Source organism: Octopus sinensis, linkage group LG10 (assembly GCF_006345805.1).
Source record: "Octopus sinensis linkage group LG10, ASM634580v1, whole genome shotgun sequence".
NCBI lineage: Eukaryota > Metazoa > Mollusca > Cephalopoda > Octopoda > Octopodidae > Octopus > Octopus sinensis.
In genome coordinates, this window is record NC_043006.1 from 19,349,683 (window position 1) to 19,369,020 (window position 19,338).

Below are 19,338 nucleotides of genomic sequence, written 5' to 3' on the forward strand. Positions count from 1 at the left end.
TTGGTACTTTGCTTTCTTCTTTCTTATTTGTGTGTCTCTCCTTACTAACCGTCACAAATAAGAAAGAAGAAAGCAAAGGACCACTGATGCGGTCACAGGAGTGTGACGAAAGAACTCTGGCCGAAATAAGATTAAGATTAATGTAAAAAATAAATAACGCTAAAGCAAAGTAACACCAAATATATAGTGCGTGTGTTTTTATTTGCTAAACTGGCAAAATGACCATTCCTAAATACATCAATATCTGTTTCAACAGACGATTTCACATCAAAAATCTTGCAAAACAAATATATAAATGTAAAAAGATAACTTCAAACCAAGTTTGAAAATCCATTAGTCTTCCGATTATCGGTAAATTACTTTATTATCTACACCATTACTTTTCGTTTCACATTTCGGTCTCTTTCCACTAGATACTGAAATACTTTTCTTTAGCTGCATATTTTGTTGGTTGACCAGACGTTAGTCTATTACACTCAATTTCTTTTATCTACGTTGCTGTGATTTGTTGTCAGATGAAGGAGAGCTGAAATTACGCTACCCACATATGTGATATATCCCTCTATGTGTCTTGTGTCGGAATTTTCTCCTCAGTTGCAGCATGTGCTGGTGGTTCCCTCTGATGTCTACTTCATCATATTGGTGCAATACAACGATCTGTTATGTCACTCAGTTACTGCTTATTGTATTCCTCATAAACAATACCCAACCCTACTCATCACTTCTCCTTAATCTTCTGCTCACAGATTATATGCATCAGTAAGCTAGAAACTTCACATCAGATTTGAACTGATTCCGTAAACAGGTACCTCGAAATGGAGATGTAACTCTTTTATCTCATTTGATTCTTCAATAGTGCAAACACACAATCACTGTGTATATTTAATATACCAAACAATTTCTTCTTTTGAACTACACACAGTTAAATTGTTCAAAGTCGCCATAAATATCTTACCTTACAATCTCTAAGAACATCTGGCAATCTCATTCATAACACAATAAAAATTGTGATACTCGGGGACACACACACGCACACAAACAAAAACACAAACACAGAGAAAGAGGAACATCCTGGAACACGTTTAAAATAAATCTACTGATCAGCCGAAAAGACGAACATAGCATATTTAATCTGTTTTATATGTATGCTTGCTCTCCGCTGTTACTATATTTTGTACCGCTACTACAACGGCTTATGCTCTCAAGACAAGCTAGCCTTATAATGCTTCTGTCACAAACTTCAATAAACTCTAGCCCTCTCCTATCCACTCCATGCTTTGCTTTGTAATAGATTTGGTTTCTTTTGGATATCAACCTATCCAGCCAAGATCGATTATGTATCTTCGGGTTCCTCCAGCAAGACCAATCAGAGATAAGTAACAGTAGCTACAGAAATAATACCAACCAATTAACCAACCAACCAACCAACCAATAATCGAATAATGACTTCATTGAAATACCTTTCATCTTCAATCAAATAATTTGTTTATTGTTTCTATTTCAGGTGATGAAAATGTTAATTACAATTGTCATAGGATTTCTCATCTGCTGGGGCCCACGGTTGATTCTACGTGTTGTCCAACAGAGCCAGTATCTTCATTTTGAACACGCACCTTTAATGAAGGTAGATGCGCTTTTTGTGTTGTTTTGCTTTTTATTTCTTCTCAGATATCGGGTAAGCAGACGTGAGGGGCTTTCAATGCTTAGTTACATCTATCGACACCGCAAATAGTTGTGTTGATAGGAGACCGAAAAAGTAGTCAAGATGTAGCCGGTTGGGTATTCGTTACTTGTACAGAAAAAATGCAAAGTGGCTGTGTTGACAGAAAGACCGACAATTAGTCAAGAGGCGGGATGTTACGACTTGCTGCATCTGTCGACATTGGATAAGTTTTCTAGGTAGGTTTTAAAAACTTGCCTAGAGTCTCCAAGCAATCCTTGGGCTCTGAGCACATGACCTATACAAGTTACGAATCACGACAATAGAACAAGAGAAATCACAAGAATCAAACGAGAGGAAGGTAACTACAGATAGTGGAAGAGTGAAAACACCTGGAGTCCTCTTTTGTTGAGCTTACTCTAATGGAATGGTAATAGATAGATAGATAGATAGATAGATAGATAGATAGACTAACAGACAGACAAAGAGAGAGAGAGAGAGAGAGAGAAGATAAGAAATGGATCAATATTTAACAATGAGAAGTGGATCATTGGTGTTTCAAAGTCATTGTTTAATTTTATTTGGAACCATTTTCAGCTGTTTCTGTTTATCCAATCGGAGTAATTTTACATTTACCCCGTTATGTTTAATAAACATCTTCAGAATGATTAGAAGGAAAAGAAAGGCAAAGAAAACGAAAAAGAAAAAAGTTCCTTAAATCTTTAGGCTTACCTCTAACTTATATCGTGCTTTTATATATATATATATATATATATATATATATATATATATATATATATGTATATATATGTATGTATGTATACCACTACAACCATGATTCTCGTATTTTTTGGATCATTCATTGTGATGAATGCTGTATATAACAGGCACTTTGCTCTTGATAAAAATGTATACGTCACATATGAACAGGAATTAATCTTCTCTCTTCGTTCCTTTGCACCGTATGGGCTCAGCTCACTTCCTCTCGTCGTCTGACACCAACTCCACACAGATTCCCACACACCTCTCATATTCAACGTTCTCCTCCACTACCACACCTGCGTACCGTCTAACCCGGTACGCTCGCCCCATACACACCACTATACATACACACCACTTTACAAACACCCATACACACTGTTCAACTCGTTACTCACTTCACAGACCATTATACACACGCCTGCAAACACCTTCCACTCTACACACACTAACAGGAAACACTTCTCAGCACCCACATCACACATACCACTATACGAGCAATCCCACACACATTTTAACTCAGCACACAGACCACACATCATCATGCACACTCCTACACCCTCACAAGCACATACTACTTGAAAAGAGAAAATATATCTATGTATACACACACACAAAAGCAAAACTCATAGTCACAGATAACTTTCACTCACAAACATACATGATAAACATGCACATACACACACATGTGCTCACACCACCTGAACAAGCGAGAATCAACTGCTACACACAACACACGTACACACGCACACACGTTAGCTTCCCACCTATACACATGACCATACTCACACTCACAATATACACACCTCCATACGCGCACACACACACTTGCCCACACATACGTACTCACACACTCACCATGATTCACATATACATACTCACGCACACCATTCTCCCATACACACATGCGCTTGCGCACCATAGTTCGTTGGGGTCACCGACCGTTATCGTTATTATTATTATTATTATTATCTCCCTTTCAGTCAGCCTTTCTTTTCCCCTCACCTTGTCATGTTGGACCGTTGGACTTGGCGCATTTTTTCTCTCGCCATTTTTTTCATTTAAGCTAGAATCCCATAAAAATATCATGCAACGGAAAATAGAACCTTACTAGTCCTAAGGGATTTCTGATAACCCAGAAGATATACTCTTACTTGTTTCAGTCATTTGACTGTGGCCATGCTGGAGCACCGCTTTTAGTCGAGCAACCCGACCCCGAGACTTATTCTTTGTAAGACCAGTATTTATTCTATCAGTCTCTTTTGCCGAACCGCTAAGTGACGGGGACGTAAACACACCAGCATCGGTTGTCACGCAATGCTAGGGGCACAAACACGCACACACACACGCATATATATATAAAAAAAAAAATATATATATATATATATATATATATATATATATATACATATATACGACGGACTTCTTTCAGTTTCCGTCTACCAAATCCACTCACAGGCTTTGGTCGGCCCGACGCTATAGTAGAAGACACTTGCCCAAGGTGCCACGCAGTGGGACTGAACCCGGAACCATGTGGTTGGTAAACAAGCTACTTACCACACAGCCACTCCTGCGCCTATGTAGAAGTTTATTGACTAAGCCTTGAGAAGCGCATCCAAGGGACATAATACATAGAGATTCTTGAATATAGGAATACCAATAAAGTGGGTGCTTATGTGCTTATTCACAGAGTGATTTGAGCTTGAGGTGCTGTGTTCCCAATTTCATGCGTCCTATCACCTGAGAAGGAATTTTACTTCGGAACACGAACAGCCACAGAAATCAGAGATAAACTCTGAGTTTTCTAAATTTTATGTGTCTATACTTCATCTATTAGAGATTTATAAATCTTAATGAAATAATCCTGTAAAATATTAATTTATCCAACTCATAACAGTTTACTCCCGTATGAAAACGAAATATAAGAGAAATTTCAATTTGGAACATTCATTTGAATTTGGAATTTTCGATTCCCAATTAAAATTAAAATTCGTTTCATTCTCCAGATTCCAAAATCTGGCACACTAATATATGTAATGTATTATCATAATTTATCAAGCATAGCAACAGTGCCCAAAAGAACTTTTTGCAAAGCAGACATCTAACATACATTTAAACTATATTCTCACAGTTATTAAACTGAGGCACCAAAGAAGTCGAGCTCTTGTGAGATTAAGAATTATTTTCGTTTGTTCATATTAAGTAACTTGCTTTAATACGCCGAATGGACAGATCAATTAAACCGCTTTCTTTTAACTATACGATTTGTTCATAAAAAGTAACATTTATATTAATGCATAAGTGTAAATGTAAAGAATATCTAAATAAATTTAAATGTCACAGATGTTGATAACATGTAGAATGCAACAACTTTTAGAAGTTACATTCCACGAGTCTAATCTGCTGAAACTTTATGTGGTTCTGACTTTATCTGTGTAAATGGTTTCCATAAAAATAGCCTAGATTTTTGAAGTATTTACCTTCCTTTATCTACGAAACTTCGATTTACTTCTTTCAGTGTCGATAAAATATGTTGCCGAAATATACAGTTGTCTTATAAGATAAGGCCCTGCATTACACACACGTACAAATACACCCCCTTCCTATGGTATTATTATTGCTGCGATGTTTCATGGACAAAATATGTATTCCCCTCCGTAAGCGGATGCTATACTGGTATAACATTCAACTCTAATCTCAGAAAAAAGGTAAAATTGACGAGTGCTACGTTGGTTTGTAGACTGAAATAGAACCAAAGAGAATGACGCTTGATGTTCTTAACCCACCGTTTTACTTAAATATATCATATCAGTAGCAATATTGTGTGACAAATCGGGTTTCATGGGGTGATTTACATAATTTTGATATGGAGCTCGTCTCTACATATTGTAAGAAACCAAATTACCTATAATACTGTATAGTATATTTAAACGCAAATGATATCAGCACGGTGAGATTTTGATACGGTTTCCTGTTCTCGGCTGTTACCATTTCAATGTCCTAATGATTGATTTAAACGTCATATTATTTATTGCGTTATATCATGGTTGCAGCCATTGTAAATTATATATGTATTAATGTGCGTATTAATGTCGACAGATGCAGCAAGTCGTACCATCCCGCCTCTTGACTAATTGTCGGTCTTTCTGTCAACACAGCCACTTGCATTTTTTCTGTACAAGTAACGAATACCCAACCGGCTACATCTTGACTACTTTTTCGGTCTCCTATCAACACAACTATTTGCGGTGTCGATAGATGTAACTAAGCATTGAAAGCCCCTCACGTCTGCACAAACGTATACACAAACACACACATATGTACGTACGTACGTACGTACATACATACATACATACATACATACATACATACATATGTACATACATACGTATATACACACATGCACACATACATACATCCATACATATATACTGAAGAGAAAGAGTTAAGTTTTTGGCAACTAAAGGCGTTGCTTTAAAACGTTCTGTTTCATCTCTATTTCGTGTGTGGGTTTTGATGAATGGAAGCCTGGCATGTAAGCATGTGATGGCGGATCACCTTACAACTCACGCCTCGAGCCAACCTCTTCCCCTTCTAATCATTTTAGCATGCGTGTAATTGAAATGTTTGTTCATTTCATTCTCTCGTTTTGTCTCTTCTCATTCTTTCCATAGAAGGATGTATTTATTACCTCGTCTTCATGTTTTTTTTAAATATATTTTTGTACCACACACACAAATAAACATACACACACACACACATACATACATATATACATATATATATATAATATATAATATATATATATAATATATATATATATGTAGATCAATAAATGGTGGGGTTGTGTTGACCGCACGTGGAGAAATGATAAGCAAGGAAAAATTGTAAAAAGAGCAATATATATTTATATATTTTTTCATTTTCTCAATTCATTAAAATTTTCTTTCAATCGAGCATTCTGCATTTTTACAATTTTTCCTTGCTATATATATATATATATATATATATATATATATAAAGGGACAGAAAGAGATGTCACATTCTTTTCATGTCTTTTGTGATCAAAAATTAAACTTTGATTTTCATTCTATTGTATTCCGTATTTTATTTTATTTTACCTTCAATTTCCTTCTGCAGGTTTCATTCAGTCTCCTACCATATATCCAGTCATTCTTAAATCCAATTATATATGGATTTATGTCGAAAAATTTCCGACGAAGCATACGTGCAGCGTGTCGAAACTATGTCTGCAGAAACAGAGAAAGGCAAATTTGTATGGGGCACCGGATTCATCTTTCTGATTACGAAATGGAATCACGAAGCACGAACGGAACTCTTACTACAAAAATGTCTTTGCGAACTATCGAAAGTGTCTCATCGGACGATAACTAGAAAATCTTCTTGTTGTATTGATATTATCATTGTTGTTATCATTATTATTATTATTATTATTAGTTGTTGTTGTTGTTGTTATTGATCAGGATGATGATGAAGCTATTGATGTCGTTATGAGTAATATTATTATTGTTATCATAATTATCTTCCGTTGGAATATCCTCGATTCACGACGTATTTTACGATTTGGCAAAAGTATGAACGTCAGAACTCACCGTTACACGCTACCCATTTCACTTGGAGCACTTGTGCACAGTGACAATTTGATATCGCTTCAATTCACTTATATCATTAAAATATCGTTAACAATGTTCTCACTATTTTCTATGTCCCTTCGCCCGAAATAATTACTATTAATAATGAATCATTAATTATTATTGATATGTAAATAAGACTGATGGATTGGTACAACCGTTACCTCATTGACCATATTGTTATTTAATTAAAAATATTTTACGTTCGGAGTTCAAATCCAGCCGAATCGACTTTGCGTTTCATTGTTCCAATGTCTGTAAATTAGTACCAGTTTAGTACTGAAATCGAGATAATCGACTGTTCCTCTACCCACCCATTTTCTTGCTTTACACCCATGTCGGGTATCTTTATTGCTGTTGATATAATTATTGTTTACGTGTTTATGATAGCACAATTTTTTGCAGTATCGGAGAGCTTCCGTGTAAAAATCATGCAGTATCTAGTTACACTCGTTCATTTAAGTAGCTCATATCCCGCCAACGCCTGCTTCTTTTTTCATATGCCAGGGATCGATTAAATAATTTCAAACCCAATACATATATTGATTTTTATTGAACGTAGGCGCAGGAGTGGCTGTGTGGTAAATAGCTTGCTAACCAACCACATGGTTCTGGGTTCAATCCCACTGCGTGGCATCTTGGGCAAGTGTCTTCTGCTATAGCCCCGGGCCGACCAATGCCTTGTGAGTGGATTTGGTAGACGGAAACTGAAAGAAGCCTGTCGTATATATGTATATATATATATATATATGTATGTGTGTGTGTGTGTGTTTGTGTGTCTGTGTTTGTCCCCCTAGCATTACTTGACAACCGATGCTGGTGTGTGTTTACGTCCCCGTCACTTAGCGGTTCGGCAAAAGAGACCGATAGAATAAGTACTGGGCTTACAAAAGAATAAGTCCCGGGGTCGATTTCCTCGACTAAAGGCGGTGCTCCAGCATGGCCGCAGTCAAATGACTGAAACAAGTAAAAGAGTAAAGAGTAATAGCTTCCACCACCACAAAGTTGTGTCCTTGTGTTTATATGAGAGGTCAACATTAAAGTTACTAGAACAGTTAATCTTAAATCCAGTAACGTGCTGCGTACAATGGCTGCTACCGAAATCTGTTACCTACGACGATGTTCCTGTTCACTAACTGTAATATAAAATAGAAATAGCCGGAATCGATATAAATCGACTCTAACGCTCACCCAAGTTTCTGACATCGTATTTATGTAATTCGCATGTTAAATCACTTAACATGGCTCATATTTTCCAAGTGAATTAAATTAACAAAATCTGTTGTTTTTTGGTTTGAATTTTTGGGTTTTTTTTTTCCTGTTCATCCGTTCCAGGCTTTCGAATGCTGTGGTGATTATTTTCTTTTCCTCTCCTGTCAATCCCCAGTTTGAAAGCAAATGAGGCGCCCCGACTTGTTTGATTGACCTATTAGACATTGCTAACAAATTTCCCTCAACTCACACCCTACCGTCTTAAACAGGGATGGAAAATTACGTTTTAAATCATGTAAAAACAATGGGTTCGCCTTTGATTAAAGTTTTACCTCGATCAGGCTTGAACTAAGGGTAAACAATAATGAAAAAATTCACAGTAAAGTTTACCAATAAGGGCACTAAATCTAGAGATGTCCAAGGTCGATAAAGCAAAGTATCAGTCAAGTGCGGGGGTCGGAGGTCTGAACTCACCCCTTACCCTTAAAATTACTGGTTTTGTTTCAAAAGTAGAAACTTTAAGGTGATGAGCTGGCAGAATGGTTAAAGCCTGGGAAAAATTGCTTTGCTGAATTTCTTCCGGTTGTTTATTATTGTATTTAATAATTATTGTTTTTTCTGGTCATCTCCTTCTTGTAAATTTCTCTTCCTTTATCATCTGTGAAAGGAAAGAAAATAAGTATTATCATTAATAAAGAACATTTGTCAAATGAAGACGACCGGCTGCTTTTAAGAAAGCTGGAAGACACATCTATGAGTTTTCTCCTGTTCGCAAGAAGGAACAATAATAATAATAATAATAATAATAATACTTTAAAATTTTGCCACAAGGGCAGCCATTTTGCGGGAAGGGAACTAGTCGATTACATCGACCCCAGTGTTTCACTGGTACATAATTTATCGGCCCCGAAAGGATGAAAGGCAAAGTCGACCCCGACGAAATTTGAAATCAGAACGTAGTGACGGGTGATGTACCGCTAAGCATTTTGTCCGGTGTGATAACGATTCTGCTGACTTACCGCCTTATAGGAACAATAATAATGATGATAACGCTTTCTACAAAAAGGCACAAGGCTTGAAATTTGGTGGGGGTGGGTGGCAAGTCGATTTCACAAACCCCGGTGTTTCGTGCGTACTTAATTTATCGACTCCGAAAGGATGAAAAGGAAAGTCTGCTTTGGCGGAATTTGAAATAATAATAATAATAATAATAATAATAATAATTGTTACTGTTTAGAATCCTTTCAGAAAAACCTTCATTGCAAATTCATAGAAACAGAGAATTAGGTAACTATTAATTTCAGTTCTAATTTCGCCGAGGTCAACTCTTGCTGTCATAATTTCTGGATCGATAAAAAAAAAAGATACCAGTTAATTAATGACGTCAGTGTTATCAACTTACTTTTCCCGTCAAATTGCCGGTTTTTGTGCATAAATCAGAAACACATATTTCTTATCTTTGCAACTCCTTTCCTGAATCCAAATACGGTTGAAGTCACTTTGCCTTTCATCCTTTTTTGGAGTCGGTGAAATAAAGTACTAATCAAGTACTGAATCGATATATTCGACTAAAGACAGCGAGCTGGCAGAATTCTTAAAGTGTCGGACAAATTATTTGGCGGCATTACTTCTGGCATTTTATATTCAGGAGTTCACATTGAACCACGGTCAACTTTGCTTTTCAATTTTCCCTCTGGAATTGATATTATTGGAAGCACTCCGTCGGTTACGACGATGAGGGCTCCGGTTGATACGAATCAACGGAACAGCCTGCTCGTGAAATTAACGTGTAAATGGCTGAGCACTCCACAGACACGTGTACCCTTAACGTAGTTCTCGGGGATATTCAGCGTGACACAGAGAGTGATAAGGCCGGCCCTTTGAAATACAGGTACAACAGAAAAGGAAGTAAGAGTGAGAGAAATTTGTGGTGAAAGAGTACAGCAGGGATCACCAGCATCCCCTGCCGGAGCCTCGTGGAGCTTTAGGTGTTTTCGCTCAATAAACACTCACAAATTGATATAGTAAAGTACCAATCAAGTATTGGGGTCAATGTAATCCCCTATCCCGCTCAGTTTGTGCCAAAATTTTAAAGAATTATTATTATTATTATTATTATTATTATTAAGGCAGCGACCTGGAAAAATCGTTATCACGCAGGGCAAAATGCTTAGCACTATTTTAGTGCGTCTTTACGTTCTAAGTTCAAATCCCACCGAGGTTGACTTTGCCTTTTATCTTTTCGGGGTCGACAGAATGAGTACTAGTAGTGCACTGCGGTTGATGTAATCCAATATACCTTCCCCCAAATTCCAAGCCTTGTGCCTACAGGAGAAAGGATTATTATTATGATTATTAAACGAAGAAGTCGAGAAAAGGGATGAACGAAGAATATACGATGTTTTTCATTTCTATTGATAGATTTCAGATGATTAAATTATTTTGTTTTTCCAATTAAATGTGTAATTACTATTCAAACGAAATATTACTTCGTGTTATGAAAGGGAACATTACTCAACAAAATGTACAGATCTTTTCGGTTTGAACGGCAGTTTTTCTAGCGGTGTCATATGAAATTGTCACCCATAATTATGACCCTAGAATCGATCTATTGCATTTCAATCTATTTTAGGGTTAGGGGTGGCGGAAGAGTATTTTTTTTCTTCACAAATGTAAATAAACCCAATCTCTTTCTTAAACGAGGGACATATTCATACGGCACAGAATACTTTTTAACTCAATAGACGTCACTTATTGGTTGAAATTGCAGAAATTGAAGAAAAAACAACAAATATCTTACAAACTATAGAATTTTCTAAATAAAGTCAAGAGAAAAAGATGTTTTATAAACACATTCTACCAGTATACGAAGTTTAAAATTTTTTAGTTACCTAGAAATTATGTTAAAAACTGCCGTTCAAACCGAAAAGATCCAAATGTACTCCTTCTCGATCTCTTTGTTTTTTGGGGGGTTTTTTCGATAAAAATGTCGAATACATGCATCACTCGCGAACGAGTGCTGCTTCGTACTGACAAGGACACCTCTTTGGCTCTTTCCTGACCCAGGCGAAAAATTTTCGGCATGACAGCTAGAATGAGCGAGGAATGCCGCCCAACCCCGTCTGTTCTCATTACAGCCGACCAGACTGTAGCAACGTAATCTAAAAAACAGTTTTTTTTTTCCAGTGGTGAGCAATGAACCCGTGTTCAATTATTCTTTCTTCTTCTTCCTTTACTTAGCAATCCGTTGTTGTAAAACCTCGCTGGTTTTCTATCTTAATTAAAACTGTCTCACATACTAATTTGATTAACACCAGAAAGCCTCCGTTATGGGTTACCAAAGGTTATTTTAAATTTTATTTTGTTTATTTTTATCTATTTATTTATTTATTGGTAGGTGTCACTCATCTTGTTTCTGAAGTTTGGTAAATTCACTACGACAGAATCCATTACTAGTTATAGTCATTAACTTCTCTTATTAATATATTTTAGAACAGCATGCTCATCTCATCTCCCATTTCGTTGCATCAATAAAGGAACTGACCAGTCGAAAGCTACTTCAGAGCACGAAATATAAAGCAGTTGTGTATAGATATATATACACAATATAGGAACAATATGATATATATATATATATATATATATATATATATATATAGGAGTGGCTGTGTGGTAAGTAGCTTGCTTACGAACCACATGGTTTCGGGTTCAGTCCCACTGCATGGCACCTTGGGCAAGTGTCTTCTACTATAGCCTCGGGCCGACCAAAGCCTTGTGAGTGGATTTGGTAGACGGAAACTGAAAGAAGCCCGTCGTATATATATATATATATATATATGTGTATATATATGTGTGTGTGCATTTTTGTCTGTGTTTGTCCCCCCAACATCGCGTGACAACCGATGCTGGTGTGTTTACGTCCCCGTCACTTAGCGGTTCGGTAAAAAAGAGGCCGATAAAATAAGTACTAGGCTTACAAAGAATAAGTCCTGGGGGGCGGTCGATTTCCTCGACTAAAGGCGTTGCTCCAGCATGGCCACAGTCAAATGACTGAAACGAGTAAAAGAGTAAAGAGTAAAGAGTATATCATATTGTTCCTTTCTAATTTCCTTACATTGATTCATGTATGTATTTATGTAATTCGTGTAAGAATGTATTTTGTATATGTATATTTTTAAAAATTTCTATACTTTTGTCAATGTTTATATTGCTTCCATTATATTTGTACAATCTGTAATAAAAAACAAAGTAAAATAAGAAATGAGAATATTTGACAATTTGGTTTTCATGAATTAACTACAACTTGCTGTATATCACGTGAACTGCTTTATACATACATACATAACATATTATTTTATTGAAACTGAGAAATTTACAATCACGCTGTTTTACATAATCGATCATCAGACAAACATGCGCTTTGATTTATAAATGGTGTAGTGATAATTATTTGATAAATCATCAAATATACATTTAATTCTGATATAACTTTATATAATTAGTGGTAAAGGGTAAAGACCTTTGGTCATAAATAACCATGGGATTGCACTCAGAAAGTTGCCCTCCGAGGCACAAGTCCGGGCAAGGTTGTTTATAGAAGACTAGCAGTCGCCCATACATACCAATATCCCCTCCCCACGACACCGATGTTATCCAAGAGAAAGGCAAAAGCTGATACAAGTTGACACCAGCAACATCGCAACTCATTTCTACAACTGAGTGAGCTGGAGAAAGGTGAAATAAAGTGTCTTGCTCAAGAACACATAACACAGCCCGGTATGAGAATCGAACTCACTACGACATTAGTTGTTAGAGGTCATCACTCTGACCACTGAGTCAAGCGCCTTCATGTTTGCATGCATGCATACTTGTATACATACATACATATATTATTTTATTGAAGCGGAAAAAATTACACACCGTTTCACGTAATCGATAATCAGACAAACGTAAACGTTTGGAACAATACAATGATTTATACATAGCGTAGAAGGCGGCGAGCTGGCAGAATCGTTAGAACGCCAGGCGAAATGCGTAGCCGTATTTCGTCTGCCGTTACGTTCTGAGTTCAAATTCCGCCCAGGTCCACTTTGCCTTTCATCCTTTTGGGTCGATAAATTAAGTACCAGTTACGCACTGGGGTCGATGTAATCGACTTAATCCGTTTGTCTGTCCTTGTTTGTCCCCTCTATGTTTTGCCCCTTGTGGGTAATAAAGAAACGGATTTATAAATAGTGTAGTGATAATTATTTGGAAAATCATCAAATATACATTTAAAGCTGATATGACTTTATATAATAAATGGTATCTGCCGTAAGTGGAAAACAATACATTTGTTAAAATTAGTGTATGCTGAATAAACTGGATAACACGAATCACATTGTACAGAGCAATAGTTATATTTATATCAAAGGGATACTTTCAAACCGGGGCCGTTTTAGAATTTAAGGACCTGAGAAATGTAAATCAGAACAAACAAGTATGCCAACTACGTTCTGTGATTCGATACTTTGTGACATCGTGTTGATAAAGGCATTTTTCATGTTGGTGTAATCGTATTATATTGCAACGAGGTGTTTTAAACTGCGATGTCTGTTTTGTCTTGTTTTTACCTTTTTTTAATGACATATTCATCCATTTTGCCACGAATTTCTATCGGTCTGCACGGCTGAAGTACCCTTCCACTGTCTCAAAGGTAATCTATATATCTGAAAATAAAGGCGGCGTTGGCAGACTCGTTAGCGCGCCGGGCGAAATGCTTAGCGGTATTTCGTCACTCGTTACGTTCTGAGTTCAAATTCCGCCGAGGTCGACTTTACCTTTCATCCTTTCGGGGTCGATAAATAAAGTACCAGTTTCGCACTGGGGTCGATGTAATCGACTTAATCCCTTTGTCTGTCCTTGTTTGTCCCCTCTATGTTTATCCCCTTGTGGGCAATAAAGAAATATATATATCTGAAAATGAAATGCCTAGAAGCCAGTGGCTAACGTTGAAAGAAAGTCCTTTTCGAACACAACCTAACAAGCTGCACCAGCTACGTTGACATCTATTTTAACAGACACAGACGAACAGGCTGACACGTTTGAAGAAGACGTTGAGTCGCTTTTGTTTTGTCATCCAGCATAGCTCTAGTATAATTTCAGACCAGATCACCGCCTCATTCTTAGATATAAAAATAGATAAGACATACGGCACCTCATTATATACAAACAAATGATAATATACAGTGATAGAGAGTAGCCATAGACACAAAATAAATGCAGGTCAATCCTGTCTTAAACTGTTAGCATTCATCTTAGTTCGATCAAATGTAACATCTATTTGCATTGTTTTGAATTAATCATGCATGTCGCGTAGCTTTGAAATTTCATTGAAGCGATTGCTTAATTTTTAGAATGACATTGTAGGGAAGGTGTAAGAGGCCAGACCTGGCCGGTTTGAACATAAAACAGGTGACATATTTGGGCTAAATATGGCCGGTTTAAATGCTAAACAGTTTTAAATTTTCTTCCTTTGCGCAAGGTGGAGGCGCAATGGCCCAGTGGTTAGGGCAGCGGACTCGCGGTCATAGGATCGCGGTTTCGATTCCCAGACCGGGCGTTGTGAGTGTTTATTGAGTGAAAACTCCTAAAGCTCCACGAGGCTCCGGCAGGGGATGGTGGTGATCCCTGCTGTACTCTTTCACCACAACTTTCTCTCACTCTTACTTCCTGTTTCTGTTGTACCTGTATTTCAAAGGGCCGGCCTTGTCACTCTCTGTGTCACGCTGAATATCCCCGAGAACTACGTTAAGGGTACACGTGTCTGTGGAGTGCTCAGCCACTTACACGTTAATTTCACGAGCAGGCTGTTCCGTTGATTCGGATCAACCGGAACCCTCGTCGTCGTAACCGACGGAGTGCTTCCATTTACGCAAGATTTCAATACGGAAATTTTCTCTGTAAAATAAATGTTAGTTAACTATGAGCACATTAATACTTTTCCAGGTGGATCCATAGAACAATAAAATATCAGATTCATCCACACTGATACAGCAGGACAGCAGGTGCTGTAACCATGCAGAATAGACAAGTATCACATACAATATAGTACTGGAACTAAATGTACGCTGAGTAAAAAAGTTGGATGAATAGTTCATCAAAGGTTCTCGTTATGCAGAACACAGGCAATAATCACAAATACGGACGTACGTCAGATAACGAACGTAATATACAAAGTTCAAAGTAATCTTCAGTTTGCTATATCAGACAAAACACAGCACAAAACTTTCTTGTCGGAATAAAATTGCATACAAAGACTTTACTCTTTTTACTTGTTTCAGTCATTTGACTGCGGCCATGCTGGAGCACCACCTTTAGTCGAGCAAATCGACCCCGGGACTTATTCTTTGTAAGCCCAGTACTTATTCTATCGGTCTCTTTTTTGCCGAACCGCTAGCTGACGGGGACGTAAACACACCAGCATCGGTTGTCAAGCAATGCTAGGGGGACAAACACCCAGCTGAGTACTTGACAGACACTGACTTTGCTGACGACATCGCTCTTATCAGTGATTCTCTCTCCAATGCCCAGTCTCTTTTACAATCTCTTGAACAAGCCTCAAATTGTGTAGGTCTTTACCTCAATGAGGCCAAAACTGAATACATAAACAAGTGCCTGTCCAACAGTGATTGCATCATCCACACTCTCAACAACGCGCCCTTAAATATGGTTTCTGATTATAAATATCTTGGGTCATGCATATCATCATCTGGAAAAGACTTTCTAACTAGAAAGGGTATGGCCTGGTCAGCCTGTAATGACATGCATAAGATCTGGTCATCAAATCTAAGTAGAGATTTCAAACTTGAAATATTCAAAGCCACAGTCGAACCAATTCTGCTATATGGCTCAGAAACCTGGACGTTATCAAAGAAGCTTGAGAGGCGGTTGGATGGAACCTACACTCGCCTCCTTATGAGAGCTCAAAATCTCTCGTGGAAGCGCCATCCAACCAAAATGCAAATATATGGGAAAGTACCACCTGTGTCATCTCCTGTGAAAGGTAGGAGAGTCCAGTTTGCTGGACATTGTTGTAGAGCTGAAAAAGAAGTAATTTCTACTCTTCTCCTCTGGAAGCCATCTACTCGCAATACCAGAGGGCGCACACTCTCCTACCCTGATGTAATCTCCAGGGATACAGGCATCCAGCAACAGGACCTCCGTAATGCTATGATGGACCGTGAAGTCTGGCGTGACATAGTAAATTCCATTGTCTCGACCACAGTTGAACAATGATGATGACCACACAGCCACTGCTGCGCCTTTAGTTACTTTAGTTACGTTTACGTATTTTTTGCAAGATTCCTGAAGTGAAATCGTGTGTTGAAAGATATATTGTTATATTTGGAGATGGTCATATTTTTATCAATTAACCACATGTACTATATATTTGTCCTTCACTACACATTTATTATTATTATTATTTTTATTTTAGTGTCCTTTCTCCAGATCTTTCGTCACACATTCTGTGACCTCTTCAGTGACAGACCCTCCTACATTCTGTTTAATCCATTCTCACGTGAGATGGAGAGTCGCTGTAAAGGTCAAAGGATGTGCGACGAAAGATTTCAGACAAAGAATGCAAAAACAAAAATAATGATAAAAAAAAAATTGGAGTGAAGGCCAAGTATATAGAGCACGTGGTTAATTGGCAAAATAGGACCAACCCCAAATATAACAACATACTTAGTGTGTTTTACACTAGATCAAGCCTCACTATTAACACAAATTCACAATCTAACAAATCGCTGGACGTACTTCAGATAACGAACGTAATATGCAAATTTCAGAGTAATCTTCAGTTTGCTATAATCAGACAAAACACAGCACAACACTTTCTTATCGGTCGACCACGCATTTATAATATGTCATTATAACGCATAATTATACAGTAATATGAAGGCGCATGTCTCAGTGGTTAGAGCGTCGAGCTTACGATCGTGAGGTTGTGAGCTCGAATCCCGGACCGGGCTGCGTGTTGTGTTCTTGAGCAAGACACTTTATTTCACGTTGCTCCAGTTCACTCAGCTGTAGAAATGAGTTGCGACGTCACAGGTGCCAAGCTGTATCGACCTTTGTCTTACCCTTGGATAACACTGGTGGCGTGGAGAGGGGAGGCTGGTATGCATGGGCGACTGCTGGCCTTCCATAAAAAAACAACCTTGCCCAGACTTGTGCCTCAGAGGGTAACTCTCTAGGTGCAAACCCATGGTCATTCATGACCGAAGGGGGTCTTTACCCTTTTATACAGTAATATACACGGAATAAAATTGCATACAAAGACATTAGTTAACAGTAATACAACTTTATGTAGAATTCCACAAGAATTACAGGAATACAGATGGAATCGTGCGTTTGTATATATGTATATTTGATTTTCTTTTAGAATTTAATCCAGTCGCAAACGATATGGTTTCACTTCGCTATCTGATAAAAATATTTGCAAAGATTAGAGAATTAATGAGTGCAAATTAATGTATACAGACATATGTGAATGTATGTACGAATATACATGCTCTCGGGTAATGTGAGCACATGTGACTTTAATGCATGTGTATGTGAATGCTTTATATTTCTGTCTTTACGCAGCATACAGAATTAAGATTGCGTCTAAATGTTTTTTCTTGGAAACCAAGATAGAGAATCTTAAGAATGACTTTCATTGAACCACTAATCGGTTGGATTTGGGCGGTGCCAATCTTTGTTCTGTTTCCGAAAACACCCAGCATTTCCATGATTTTATATCAACATTTTATTACAAAGCCCAGCACCCGAATAATAATTGGTGCAAATGAGAATATATACAAAAATGTAAGTCTTGTAATAATTCGTCACGTCTCCTCTTTTTTTCTTTTTGATAATTTTAGACAAAAGGTCCACATCTGCTAGACAGCTGACCCCTTCAAAAGCGCATGAGGTTTCATACGTGTTTATGCACCTATTTCATAGAACGATATTAGGTGTGCTGCGTTTTGCACTTGTTGACCTGTATTATAACATCCCATTTGTACTGCTTATTTTAAAACGTGTGAAGATATTCTTAGACCAGTGTTTCTTTGGAATGCCGTTAAGACAATCCTTCAGGTATCATAATAAATAAAACTATAACATTCTTTTTCGTTTGTCTTTGGTCAGTAAGTGTTATTACTTATTCGCTTCTATCTAGAAATAAAAGTAACGTAATACTATTACCTTCAAACTTCGCTTTTGTGATCTGAACATCAATGTTTTGAAACTGACCTATTATCCATTACATTTCAGACAAATTCAGCACTGAATTGCTGAAGTAGACATCGTTATTGCAAATATTCGGCTAATTACCACAGATTTGCTTGTCAGTTGCTTGACTTTAACATCTCCCTTGAGCATCTCTCTTGGTGGTTGACAATATGTGTATCTCTGATCATGAGCAGGAGCAGTGGTGGAGCATCATAGCCATGAGCTGAGAGGAATTCCTTGGGGTTTGAATAAATATAACAAAATCGAAATTTGAAGAAAATATATCAGCCGGTTTTCATACTTTCTAAGAGTAAGGAAACAGGAAACAGTTACTACCCAAAAATAAAAATCGTGTTACACTGTAATTTCGGTAACAATGTTGAATGTTATGAAAATGCAATACCTGCAGATACTTCTATACAATTAAGATGATGATTATTGTGTGGCATAGTTCTTCCTACACTGGTATAGATCGGTCAATTTTTTGTATCATAACATGGCGGATAAGAAGCATCCTTATCTCGTTTATTCGTTAGGTATTCGGTATCAATTTCTGCTCCTGAATATCAAGGTCTTCTAGTTTTCAATGAAATGTATTGTACATTACAATGTTAGGAGGGGACTATTCTTCTTCACAATGCTGTTTCTATCTTCAGACTTATCTTTTCCTCGTTTCAGTCATTAGACTGCGGTCCTGCTTGGGCAGCACCTTCAAAAAGATTTAGTTCAAGGAACCGACTCCCAGTACTTATTTTTTTCTATATAAGCCTGATACTTATTCTATCAATCTCGTTC

General features: G+C 37.4%; 1 protein-coding gene across 1 annotated transcript in view; it reads left to right on the forward strand.

Moving 5' to 3' along the window:
* Nucleotides 1–7,633, forward strand: part of LOC115216773 (QRFP-like peptide receptor) — a 179,762-nt gene extending 172,129 nt beyond the window's left edge. Inside the window, exons 5-6 of the mRNA XM_029786343.2 lie at nucleotides 1,505–1,624; nucleotides 6,560–7,633. Coding sequence (XP_029642203.2) covers nucleotides 1,505–1,624; nucleotides 6,560–6,814 — 375 coding nt within the window. The 3' untranslated portion in view covers nucleotides 6,815–7,633. The remainder of the gene's footprint in view (nucleotides 1–1,504; nucleotides 1,625–6,559) is intronic.
* The last annotated feature ends 11,705 nt before the right edge of the window (nucleotides 7,634–19,338 follow it).